This window comes from Thalassophryne amazonica, chromosome 5 (genome assembly GCF_902500255.1).
Source record: "Thalassophryne amazonica chromosome 5, fThaAma1.1, whole genome shotgun sequence".
In the NCBI taxonomy this organism is placed as follows: domain Eukaryota; kingdom Metazoa; phylum Chordata; class Actinopteri; order Batrachoidiformes; family Batrachoididae; genus Thalassophryne; species Thalassophryne amazonica.
In genome coordinates, this window is record NC_047107.1 from 20,305,339 (window position 1) to 20,318,942 (window position 13,604).

Genomic DNA, 13,604 nt, shown 5'->3' on the forward strand with positions numbered 1-13,604 from the left:
GGGTGACTGGCATCAACACGTACCTTACATACCAATGTATCGGTAAGCTTCTCTCTGCATATACTGGGGGAACTATACCTTCAAGAACTGGTAAAAAGTCTATAGGTGCGAGACGCAAACATCCAGTGATGAGTAACATAATGTCATTGAGCACGGTCAATCCATATCGTGGCAGAATGATATGCTGAATGACAGTGGTTGCTGTGGACTATTTTATGGATGGTTTATTAACGTGTTGCTTGTAGTCTATGTTGCTACATTTTTATACTTTATACTATATTTTTATACTTATAGTTTTTATGGATTGGTATTAGTTTATTTTTAAAAATTTATTGTATTAATTATTATCAATGTTATGGGCTGAGAAAGTTGGGACAAAACACATTTCATTGCATTTTTTATTGTATTTTTAAATGCCCATGATACTGAACTGAGACTTGAAACTTGAGACCTGAATGGGCTGCCAGAACATATTTTCTGTTACTCTTATTCTTTTCTCATGTAAAACAAATGCAATCATGAAGTACTCCCTCTGATGAGTTTTTAATTTCAAATAAATCCTTATAGATAAAACAGGCTGTATGAGTTCACTGATTAACATCCCTTTGAGCAGGTGGGATGAGTTCATCAGTGAAATCACCTGCTGAAGTCAGTGGCTGCAAAGAAAACCTGCACCCTCTCAGCCCTTTCTGGAATAGTTTGGACACCACTGATCTAGATCTTATACAGTTCGGTAAACACCACGGGGGCATTGGTGAAGTTACGCAACTCACTCGATATGGAGTGCGTTATGTTGTCTCTGTGAGATAAAGAGTAAATTCTAAAATCTGTATCGTAGGCCAGACAGCCCTGATATTGGATAAGTGTCACAGTGACATCCTAAAGATAGAAATATAACACTGGGGATGGAAGCAAAATGTCAGTGAATAATTATAATAATAATAATAATAATAATAATAATAATTAGCACGTTGTCCATGGGGATCCACGGACTCTAGAGTAGGTAGTGTTTCTAAAATAGGTAGCTCACATTTTTCACATGTGGTAATAAATTAAGCAGTTTCGATAATGAGTTGAAATGGCGTGAGTCCAGAATGTTTTTAGAACCTTAGTCCTCAACAATTTTTAGAAGAAAAACTCAACCCTTTTATTTCTTGTTTATTATGTATTTTTAAATGTTAATTTCCTGCCTTAATGTATTTATAAATTTTTTACATTCTTGTTATCATATACATAATTATTATTTTATTTCTACTTCTATTTTGTCATCTGATTTTTAAATGGACCACAAAGGAAATAAGTCTTTTCACTTTCTTGCGTCATCCATGTATTTTGAACATATTTACAACTGTATTATGTACTTACATTGAACTTAAAATCACTCACTACACTCACACTTTTAATATAAAGATGACTTTCCTCCCCTCTGCTGGAATGGCACGAATCTAGAATGTAGTTAGGAACATGCACTCACGTGCACACACGTGCTGTAAGCAGGTGGTCTTAATTTGACCAACAAAGACAGTGGCTGAAGACCACTAAACATTTCACTTACGGTACCAACGTGAAACTCATGGTAATAGCAACATGGCAATTATCTAAACTGACTAAACTAATTGAGCTACAAAAACACAATGAACCAATAACACTGTTACACTAACATAAACCACAATAGCGTCATTTAAATCCTCAAAACTTGAATTTCCATGGTGCATTGCAGCATGGGAACACAGCACAGCATCCATTGTTTATTGGTTAGCTAAAAATGCTAATTTCTCCAAAAATATTGGTCCTATAATCTTTCCATTTTCACAGGTTTCATCCTTGACCCAAAATACATAAGCATACCAAACATCAAATTTCAGATCTCTCCAGTTTTTGCATGATCAAAGCTGTACACAGGCACAGAGAGGCCACTTGTCTATTATAATATGGATAATAATAGTAATAACAATAATATGGTGCGGCATAGTGGTTAAGTGGTTAGCACTGTTGCCTCACAACGAGAAGGTCCCAGATTTGTTTCCGACCTGGTCTTTTTTGTGTGGAGTCTGCATGTTCGCCATGTGTTTTCATGGGTTCCCTCTGGGTGCTACAGTTTCCTCACACTTCAAAAGACATGTAGCTTCTGTGAATTGGTAATCGTAGATGTAAGTGAATGTGTTTGTCTATACGTGCTGGCCATGAGATAAACTGGCGGTCTGTCCAGGGTGTACCCTGCCTCACACCCAGTGATCACTGGGATATGCTCCAGCTCCCCCACATGCATAACTGTAGTAAATGGGTGCAGAAAATGGAAGGACGGATGATTAATAGTAATTACACTACTACAACTAAATCCCTCTGTAACATTGCACAATACAGTAGCACTGCACGTTTTTCTGGTAAACTGCTAAGAAATAAAAAAAGCATGAACTACAACTAAAGCTTTATTTTACTTCTTACAGAGGCACCAAGAATCACAATAGTACAGCAGGTTGTTCTTGTAGCTGTGGGAGGTGATGCTACTCTGGAATGCCAAGCCACAGGCATCCCCCCTCCCTTGGTTCAGTGGTACAAAGGTAATAGGCAAATATATTCTGGACATTACAATTACATGAAGATGTCCCAAGACCAGAAGCTTAACTGTACTTTGTTTGTTTCCAGGTGATCTTGAGGTGGGCTCTGCTCCTTTTGTTGAACAGGATGTACACCGTGGTATTCTGCACATTCGAGGGGTCCAGGAGATCGATTCTGGACAGTACACCTGTGTGGCCAGCAGCTCTGCTGGATCCTCCTCTGGCTCTGTCAACCTGGAGATTGGAGGTGAGAGGACCTTTATATATATATATATATATATTGTTGGTGAAATTCACCCTACATGTCCTCTTTGCAAAAGTACCTTTTTACCACTTTCATTTATCGCTCTTGCCACCACAGCAGGCCCATTGTTCTCTGAGGCACCAGGAAGCGTGACGGCAAATGTTGGGGAGAATATCACACTGCCCTGTGCTGCCCAAGGTTTTCCACCTCCATCAGTGACCTGGTACAGTCAGGATGGAAGACAGATTCTTCCAAAGACAAGAAGCCACAGCAGAATAATGCAACTGGAGAACGGACATCTTGAAATCCTCAGTGAGCTCTCTGTGGAATACGATCATGCACGCTAACAATCATGACATATATCATCCAAGCACAGCAGCTTGAGCACTCTCTTAGCAGGTTGTATAAAACATTTATGCCTTTCAGTGGTGGGCACAGCTAACCAAAAAATTAGCTTTGATAATCGTTAATCCTCTAACTGAAAAGTTAACTTTTATAAAGTTAAACTGATAAATCCCTATAAAATTTAGCAGAAGTTACAGATAAAAGCTAAACTGATAACTTTCAGTATTGACTTCAGTACACGGCAGCTACTGACACAACAACGAGTCAGCGCTTCTGTCTCAGATTGGCCTTCTCTCAGCAAAAGAGACCTGGTGATCAGAGAGAAAGGGGGGGAGATCATTTCTCTTCACACCAACCTTCAAAATTAGTGCATTACTTTAAAACTAAAACATATTGCTGATATTTTCACTTTGTAAAATGACAGACGTGATGTTAATTTCAATAACTTGTCCGCAATTAGTTGTTTAAAATTATAACCATAAGTCAAAACTGTCTGCCTGTGCAAGACTCCAGTGAAATGACCGGCAGGTCTATATGGTGTGAAGAGAAATTATATATTTTTTTCTTCCCTTCCTCTCTTCCTTCCTTTCTTTCTGGTAGTCTGCTACAAAACATGTAACAGACAGGCACTAAAATCTTTGAATTCAGACTTTACAAATGTTTTTAACTGTTAAGCTTTATTCACTATGCCTGCAAAAATATGTTAGTGGTCTAAAAGTTATCGGAACTAAATTTATCGGAATCTACTAACCTACCAACCTACTGATGGTTTTTAAAATTATCTGGAAAGATAATCTGCTAATGAAAATGTTAGCTTTGATCATTAACAGTTAGCGGATTAGCGGAACTGTGCTCGCCACTGATGCCTTCTGTTCACTACTTGCACTCAGAGGTGAGTGTGTCTACATGTCGTATAAATCTGGACACTTGAGGACAGTTTCAGCATTATTATGAATCATTTTTATGCCCCCACTCTTTGAAGTTGGGGTCCATTATGTTTTCACCCCATCTGGGTGTGTGTCGGAGCATCTGTCTATAAACGTTTCATTTATACACAATAACCAACTTTCTTGGTGGCATATTGGGGAGGCTAGAGGAAGGTTCTTTTGGAAAATGGCCATCATCCATTATTGAATATGGCCACTACCGACACCATCTTGATTTTTGTTACCCTGCAATAATTAAAGAACACCTCCTGTGATTGAAAGCATTACCCGGTGGTGTACTGAGTGAGGCCACTATGAATGTCATCTTGATTTTCGTTTCTGCACAGTAAGTAAATAAGGTTTTGTCTGATTGAAACTATTTCTTGGTGGCATATTGGGGGAGGCTAGAAGATCTAGCCTGTTGAAAATGTGGATCAATACACGACATACCAATTGTAAAGCAGCAATCTTTTGCGATACAAATAGATCATATACCATCTTTAAGGCACCAGTTTTTTTGCTATACAAATTATCATTATCACCTTGACTATAAAACACAACACCAACTTAACACAGAAGGGGCATACACCACTCTTTGCATTTCTCTTGTTCATTGTCTGTCATGTCAGCTGAAACGGTAACGTTGAACTAAAAGTCATGATATCTGCCCCAATGTATCCCCCCCAAAAAAACAAAAAACAAAAAAAACATCAAGATGTTGTACTTGTTCGGCTATTGAATTGTCATACTGGAAAGTCAATTCTTGCCGACCACAGCTTATTTCTTCTTGTAAACAGAGTGTTTTATTGACAGTCCAACTATTGTGTGACATTAGTTATGCAGCCATTTTAAAGCAGCTACAGTCCATAACTGTCTTCCACATAAGATGGTCACAACTGATTATATATATAGAAGTACAGCTTCTGATATCATGTTCGGGTAATGTTTTCATGAGAGAGGGATGCAACTGGATACAAAGTAAAGTAGCAAAGAATTAGGATAGTTCTTTGGTAACACCATATTGTAATGTCCTTCATGCCAAAAACAAATTGGTTACTCTTTCACTGCCTTGAAAATATACAGGTTGTACAGCTGTTGGTGGTGCATGCAACTGTTCTCATTTAATCTTATTTAAAAGCTGCTTTGCAATAATTACATGAGACTCTGCAGTGCTATTTTAAGGCATCTATATTATAAAAGTGGCCTCTGTGTGCATGTGTATGTCTTCGATCACACAGAAACCGGGAAAAGCTGACATTTGCCGTTTGGTATGGTTATGTGTTTTGGGTCAAGGATGAATGCTGCAAAAACAGAAAGTTAATAGTAATAATATTTTTGGAGAAATTAGCAATATTAGCTAACCAGTAAACAATGGGCATTATGCTGCAATGCAACATGGGAGTTCGGGGTTTGGGGATTTTTAATGTTATTATGGTTCATGTTAGTTTAACAGTGTTAGTGTTATTGATTTATTATGTTAGTTTAACAGTGCTGTTAGTGTTATTGATTCATTGTGATTTTGTAGTTCAGTTGGATTATTTAGTTTAGTTGTCATGATGTCATTACCACGAGTGAGAAGAGTATTGCTTTTGATGACTTCTGCCACCGTCTTTCCATTTCTATATTCTAAACTACGGTGCATCTGGAAAGTATTCACAGCACTTCGACCTTTCCACATTTTGTGATGTTACAGCCTTATTCCAAAAGGGATTAAATCCATTTTCCCCTCAAAATTCTACTCACAATACCCCATAATCACAACATGAAAAAGGTTTTTAATACAAAGAAAACAAAACAAAAACTAAGAAATCACACGTACATAAGTATTCACACCCTTTGCTCAGTACATTGTTGTTGCACCTTTGGCAGCATTTACAATCATAAATCTTCTTGAATATGATGCCACAAACTTGGTGCACCTATCTTTGGGGAGTTTTGTCCATTCCTCTTTGCAGCACCTCTCAAGCTCCATCAGGTTGGATGGGGAGCATCGGTGCACAGCCATTTTCAGATCTTTCCAGAGATGTTCAGTCGGATTCACGTCTGGCTGGGCCACTCAAGGACATTCACAGAGTTGTCCTGAAGCCACTCCTTTGATATCATGGCTGTGTGCTTAAGGTTATTGTCCTGCTGAAAGATGAACCATCGCCCCTGTCAGAGCATAAGAGTGCTCTGGAGCAGGTTTTCATCCAGGATGTCTCAGTACATTGCTGCATTCATCTTTCCCTCCATCCTGACTAGTCTCCCAGTTTCTGCTGCTGAAAAACATCACCACAGCATGATGGTGCCACCAACATGCTTCACTGTAGGGATGGTGCCTGGTTTCCCCCAAACACGACGCCTGGCATTCATGTTGAAAAGTTCTATCTTTGTCTCATCAGACCAGAGAATTTTGTTTCTCATGGTCTGAGAGTCCTTCACGTGTGTTTTTGGGAAACTCAAGGGGGGCTGCCATGTGACATTTACTAAGGTGTGGCTTCTGTCTGGCCACTCTACCATACAGGCCTGATTGGTGGGTTCCTGCAGAGATGGTTGTCCTTCCTCTCTCTACAGAGGAATTGTGGAGCTCTGACAGAGTGACCATCAGGTTCACCTCCCTGACTAAGGCCCTATTACTCCGATCGTTCAGTTTAGATGGGCGGCCAGAGTCCTGGTGGATCTGAACGTCTTCCATTTACAGATGGTGAAGACCAGTGTGGTCATTGGGACCTTCAAAGCAGCAGAAATGTTTCTGTACCCTTCCCCAGATTTGTGCCTTCAGACAATCCTGTCTCAGAGGTCTACAGACAATTCCTTTGACTTCATGCTTGGTTTGTGCTCTGACTCTACACTGTCAACTGTGGGACCTTATATGTAGTCAGGTGTGTGATCTCAATTTTTTTTATTAGTTTCAATTTATTCATTTATATAGCGCCAACTCATGACAAAGTCACCCCAAGGCGACTCTCCTGTGGAATCCCCAAATGAAAACAAGGGAGCAGCCGAAGGGTCTTACTTTTTATCACAGCTTTGCTCACCGCCTCAGGGGAAAGGGAGGGAGGGGGGTGTACAGCCTCTCAACACTTCTTTCTTTGCCACCGCCTGTGATTGGTGCATTGAAACTGGAAACTGTGTTTGGCCTGTTTGATTTAAGATGCAGAAAGTCACGTTTGTCTATGCAGAACCTGCCCTATGGACCCTATGCAGCACAGGCTTGTGGGAAAAGTGACAAACTGGACGTACATCATAACATTTTTTTTTTTGCTGAAATTATACCATTACTGTAATTAACTCGACATTTTACAGGCTCCATCCATTCTGCAGTTCATTTATAGGCTGAAGTAAATGTAAGCTATGACCTCTGGAGGGCTTGGTGCCTGCAAAGCCTCTCAGCCACTGAAGAAGACTTTTTTTTTTTTTGCTCATCAGACTAAATAATATAAGCACTGACTGCTTTTTTGACTGTTTCCATGTGTTGCTGCTGTCTGGCCTAATTATCTGAAAACAGTGCAGATGGTTTTATTTCAGCACCTGCTGTTGTTTTAGGGAACGCGTTGAAAAGTGTCAGACCCAGACTGCGCTGTCCATCTTGCTGCTCCTCACTTTTTACTTTAATGCTTACACATCTTGACATCACCAATTTAAACATGAGCCTCAACACTCGACTGAATCATATGTTCATTTTTCATGTAATCTCCAGATAATTTATTGAATGGGACATGTGTCAGCAGACTAGAGGCCAAAGCCAAACCCATTAGAGCTCATTATATTCTATTTTTAACTTTAATTACAGCACAGTCAAAGCAATAATACCATTTGTTATTTAGCAGAAGTCTTGTCAGTTGTTAGTGTGCACTGATTTTAATTGGGTGTCTTGCATCTTATGTTTTCTATGTGGTGTGCTGTGCATTTGTGTGGATTTTCAAAGCTGCTGTTTATTGTGTGTTTGACTGCAGGTGTCTGGTTGGATGATGAAGGACTATACATCTGTGAGGCGACAAATCAGTTTGGAACCATCAAAACGGAGGCCAGAGTTAGTGTTACTGGACTGGGTATGCTTATCTATTTACAACAAGTAATGTTTTGTTTAAAGGGCGTATAATGTGTGAAATCTGTTTTTAATCTGCCTTTCACACTTGAAAACCATTGAGTTTCATGTTAGGAGACTCGTGTCTGCAGTGACATTTACAGCTGTGGGAGCTCAGCCAAGACTTTTGAAAGATATTTAAGATGAGCATATGGATTCATGCTGCTTCTTTTCCACAAAGACAGTTTTGACCATGTCTCTCCATGAATACCAAATTGTCATGGTGAATCTTGTCCTACCAACTCGAAAGATTTCTCGAAGACACCTCCACGACTTTATTACGATGAAGATGGTTCATGATCATGACTGGACAAAGAAACGCCATGACAGTCACAAAACCATCAAGACTCGATTAAGACCCTTTCATGGTGCAGGCACATATACTATTTGCCCGTTGGAGGGCCCACCCTTGTTTGAAGGAAGTTGTTAAACACTCACCTGAAATTAAATTAAATTACATAAAATACATTTCATGAATGAGAAATGGACAAAAAATGGATACAATCATGTGAGTTAATTGCAATTTTTTTTGTGATGAAATTAAATATTTTATTGAAATTGGCATTCAAATATACATGATATTGGCCATACTCATGCATAGGCCCACCCTCTCTTCAGGCAGAATTTTGCGTTGAGAGCCCTGGGCCCTCTGATGGGAGAACACAGTACACTTGTACTGTTTGACATGAATATGCAAGACAACCCAGGATTCATCCACCTGTGACCCACCTGAAATTCTTATTTTATTTGTACAACCCCAATTCCAATGAAGTTGGGACATTGTGTAAAATGTAAATAAAAACAGAATACAATGAATTGCAAATCCTCTTCAACCTATATTCAATTGAATACACAACAAAGACAAGATATTTAGTGTTCAAACTGATAAACTTTATTGTTTTTTGAAAATATTTGCTCAATTTGAAATGGATGCCTGCAACATGTTTCAAAAAAGCTGTGACAGTGTTATGTTTACCACTGTGTTACATCACCTTTCCTTCTAACAACACTCAATAAGCATTTGGGAACTGAGGACACTAATTGAAGCTTTGTAGGTGGAATTTTTTCCCATTCTTGCTTGATGTACGACTTGACAGTTGTTCAACAGTCCGGGGTCTCCATTGTCGTATTTTGCACTTCATAATGCGCCACACATTTTCAATGGGCAACAGGTCTGGACTGCAGGCTGGCCATTCTAGTACCTGCAGTCTTTTACTACGGAGCCACGCTGTTGTAACTTGCAGAATGTGGCTTGGCATTGTCTTGCTGAAATAAGCAGGGACGTCCCTGAAAAAGACGTTGCTTGGATGGCAGCATGTGTTGCTCCAAAACCTGGATGTACTTTTCAGCATTGATGGTGCCATCACAGATGTGTAAGTTGCCCATGCCATGGGCACTAACACACCCCCATACCATCACAGATGCTGGCTTTTGAACTTGGCGCCGGTAAACAGTCTGGATAGACTGTTTCCCGTTTTGTCCGGAGGACACAATGGCCATGATTTCCAAAAACAATTTGAAATGTGGACTCATCAGACCACAGCACACTTTTCCACTTTGCGTCTGTCCATTTCAAATGAGCTCGGGCCCAGAGAAGGCGGCCATGTTTCTGGATGTTGATGTATGGCTTTCGCTTTGCATGGTAGAATTTTAACTTGCACTTGTAGATGTAGTGACGAACTGTGTTAACTGACAATGGTTTTCTGAAGTGTTCCTGAGCCCACGCGGTAAGATCCTTTACACAATGATGTCGGTTTTGAATGCAGTGCCACCTGAGGAATCGAAGGTCATGGGCATTCAGTGTTGGCTTTTGACCTTGCCGCTTACGTGTAGAAAGTTCTCCAGATTCTCTGAATCTTCTAATTATATTATGGACTGTAGATGATGGAATCCCTAAATTCCTTGCAATTGAACATTGAGAAACATTGTTCTTAAACTGTTGGACTTTTTTCACTAAGTGGTGATCCTCACCCCATCTTTGCTTGTGAACAGCTGAGACTTTTGGGGATGCTCCTTTTATACCCAATCATGAGTGTCCTCAGTTCCTAAATGCTTATTGTGTGTTGTTAGATGGAAAGGTGATGCAACACAGTGGTAAACATACCACTGTCCCAGCTTTTTTGAAACATGTTGCAGGCATCCATTTCAAATTGACCAAATATTTGCAAAAATCAATAAAGTTTATCAGTTTGAACACTAAATATCTTGTCTTTGTTGTGTATTCAATTGAATATAGGTTGAAGAGGATTTGCAATTCATTGTATTCTGTTTTTATTTACATTTTACACAATGTCCCAACTTCATTGGAATTGGGGTTGTATTTATTGACCTGCTGACATGCATTTTTCTGCTGGATAGTCATGATGTGTTGTGGTGCTATCACTTTCACAGCTGCAAGGGGACTGGTAGTGAAATTCAGAATTTGCCAGACAAAATACCTTCAAGCCAATGGTTGTGTGCAACAGATTTGCAAAATTTGGCAACATGCTGTTCCCCTATTATATTATTATTGTGTTACTGCATACAGATTGCATGCAATTGCCAACTAGTCCCAGTTCATTTGTACACCCATAGCAGGCCACTCGCCATCAGACTGTCTTATGGCTGTGTTATCACCATCTGTCTGTGTTACTGACTGTGGGTGGTGGCAGCCCTGGTCACTATTTTCGGCATGCCATTTCACGGATTCGCAGTCGCAACATCATAGCAAAATGATTGTACATGGCTGCGCTAATTTTGGTCGTGTAGCGGTCTTAAACCACTGTTGTTCCTGATGTGACTGAGGCATAAAGCAGTGAGCACAGTAACAAGTTGATTCTTCAAGACCTGATTGTGTTTTGTTCTTTGTAGGACACATTACCTCAAAGGTTTAGTATTTTTGGCTACAAACTTTAATAGCCACTTTAGGAAACTTGACAATGAGGTCTGAAAATCCTTTAACATTTCCTGCTGTTGCTGGGTTTTGGTTACAGTCTCTGTGTTATTTCTGCCTTTCCCTGCAGAGCCTCCTCTCTTGGCACAAGGTGCCCAAGTCATCACCACTGGAATTGGTCAGTCACTCAGTATTCCTTGCATGCTGTTGGATGGAATACCTCTTCCCGAAAGACACTGGTCCCGGAATGGAAATCCTGTAAGACTTTGCAGCTGTCTTCAAATAACCTACCCGGCAGTTTCAGTTACATTGCTGCTGGAAGTGTTTTAAATAAAACTAAGAAAAGGACCCACATTAGTCCATTACTTCAATCCCTGCTGTAATGCTGTTTAAAATGCTACTGCAAGTTTAGACTAACAAAATGAATTACGGCCTGTTTACTTTTTAGATATCTTTTTATCTCCCATTCAGACCATTCAGACTTCTTATCAGATCATCTGGCACTGCTTATGGTTCCCAGGGGTCAGAGCTAAACATGGGGAAGCATTGTTTTGTTTCTATGCATCAGTAATTTGGAACAAACAGGTCCAAATCAGGCCTAAAATGTTTCTCATCAACAGGTTTGCCATTCCGCACATGCTGTTGTTTTTACGATGTTTGGGGGGAACCCCCCCCCCCCAAAAAAACAAAAAAAAACAAACAAAAAAAACAGTGCTGTGGATGCATGAATGAATCTGTATTAACAAATTGAAAATAAAAAGACATAAAAAATGTTGTAACTGTTGTAATTTACAAAAAACCCCTACTAATTTCCAAAAAAACCCCACTACATAAGTGAAAATGCATTGCATAGAAATAATTAATTTAAAAGTAACACAATCATGGAAATTCAACAGAAAAAGGCTTTTCAATTTATTGATTTACTCATTAACAGTCTTTTATTTGAAAGTACAACAGTTTTATACTGTAAAATGTACAGGTTTTCCTGTAGTGGTATTGATATGGTTTTACTCTATTTGTTTACAGATGTTTACATTATTCTGGCAATCCCAGCTGCCAGTGTTTTCCCGCCTGAAAAACAAGTTTTTGTTTGTGTGTTTGTTTGTTTTTTAAACACTGCAGTTTGTCAAGTTATTTCTGTACTGTTTATCCTTGGACAGGTTCATCTGAATGAGAGAATGTTCCTGAGGAGTGATGGCAGCCTTTATATTGAAAGAGCAGCCCCAGAGGATGCTGGGAAGTACATTTGCACCGCAGTGAATGTCGCAGGATCCGTGAACATCTCTGTTAGCCTGGAGGTTCATGGTAAGATGGAAATTCTAACTCTCATCCAGTTTTTCAATCAGACAAGGTTTAGTCAAGCCAAAAATATGCTGAGTCAGCACACCTAGCTACAATGCATCTCTGTCTGACCACCTGCTGTCATTGAAAGAGCTCTATTTACATCAAGCTTTGATGAATGGGGTAATTTTCTTCTTAATGACAGACAGGACAGATTAGGGCTCATCATCAGTTTGTAATGAAGAAATGCCTTGAGCATCTGATGCTAGCTCAGGCCAGAGATAATGCCATGGGTCCGTGTCCAGGCAGACAGCTGTGACCTATTTCTCCCACAGTGCCCCCTGAGATCAATGCTGGTCCATACCACTACATAGCCAACGAGGGCGTAGAGATCACACTATCATGTGAGGCCAGCGGAGTTCCTGAGCCAACTGTTGTCTGGTCCAAGGTAGGATCTCACACTCGCAACCCAAATCTGCTTTTCCGTATGAGCCTTTTGGCTGCCTCCCATAAATTCATACATGACGAATGGATTAGTTTTTGATTCCCATGACCTTATCCAATGAGGATCACACCTAGCATACATTCATGTGAGGATTCATTTTCATTAAGACTCAACAATAACTCCAGAAAATGTAATAACACTTGTAATTCCAGCTATGAAAGCAGGTTGTTCTCAAAAACACACATAAGTGAGCTAAGAATAGATAATGAGTCAGTATGTTTGTGTATAGGGTATGGCCCTAAATTGCCAACATTCTTATCTTAATGATCAAAGTTTCAATGTTTCTTTACATCAGCTCCCTAAGGGTCAGTATTTGTATGTGTGTGTGCGCAAGTATGTGTGTGTGTGTGTGTGTGTGTGTGTGTGTGTGTGTGTGTGTGTGTGTGTGTGTGTGTGTGTGTGTGTGTGTGTGTGTGTGTACCAAGCGGCAACACTCAAGCGCGCATTTTGACCCCAACCAGGAGGTACAGCTCCTTGAGGCTGAATCCAAAACAGAGCACATTTCCATAGAAATCCATTTTAAAACATCCAACTTTAGAGCAGAAATTAACATGTACAGCCTGGTACAAAAAACAGTTGTGGTCTTTTTAGATAGTTTCCTCCTTCATGACAACTGTACAGGGGGTGAATTTTTCTAACGTCTTAGTTTAAGATGATGTAATTAAAAACATGTAGTATAATTGTGTGTGTGGTTGCTCTGACAGCGGTTGCGTCCATCAACTCCTCCTGCTGTAGTCTCCGACACTTTTGTGTGTGGAGTATTTTATTACAAACACCTGAAATAATAAGGCTTGTTGTGTGATGAAA

General features: G+C 39.8%; 1 protein-coding gene across 1 annotated transcript in view; it reads left to right on the forward strand.

Moving 5' to 3' along the window:
• The window catches only part of hmcn2 (hemicentin 2), a 356,871-nt gene that overhangs the window by 90,368 nt on the left and 252,899 nt on the right, over positions 1–13,604 (forward strand). Inside the window, 7 exon segments of the mRNA XM_034169771.1 lie at positions 2,448–2,561; positions 2,647–2,805; positions 2,920–3,114; positions 8,009–8,104; positions 11,142–11,269; positions 12,172–12,316; positions 12,628–12,740. Coding sequence (XP_034025662.1) covers positions 2,448–2,561; positions 2,647–2,805; positions 2,920–3,114; positions 8,009–8,104; positions 11,142–11,269; positions 12,172–12,316; positions 12,628–12,740 — 950 coding nt within the window.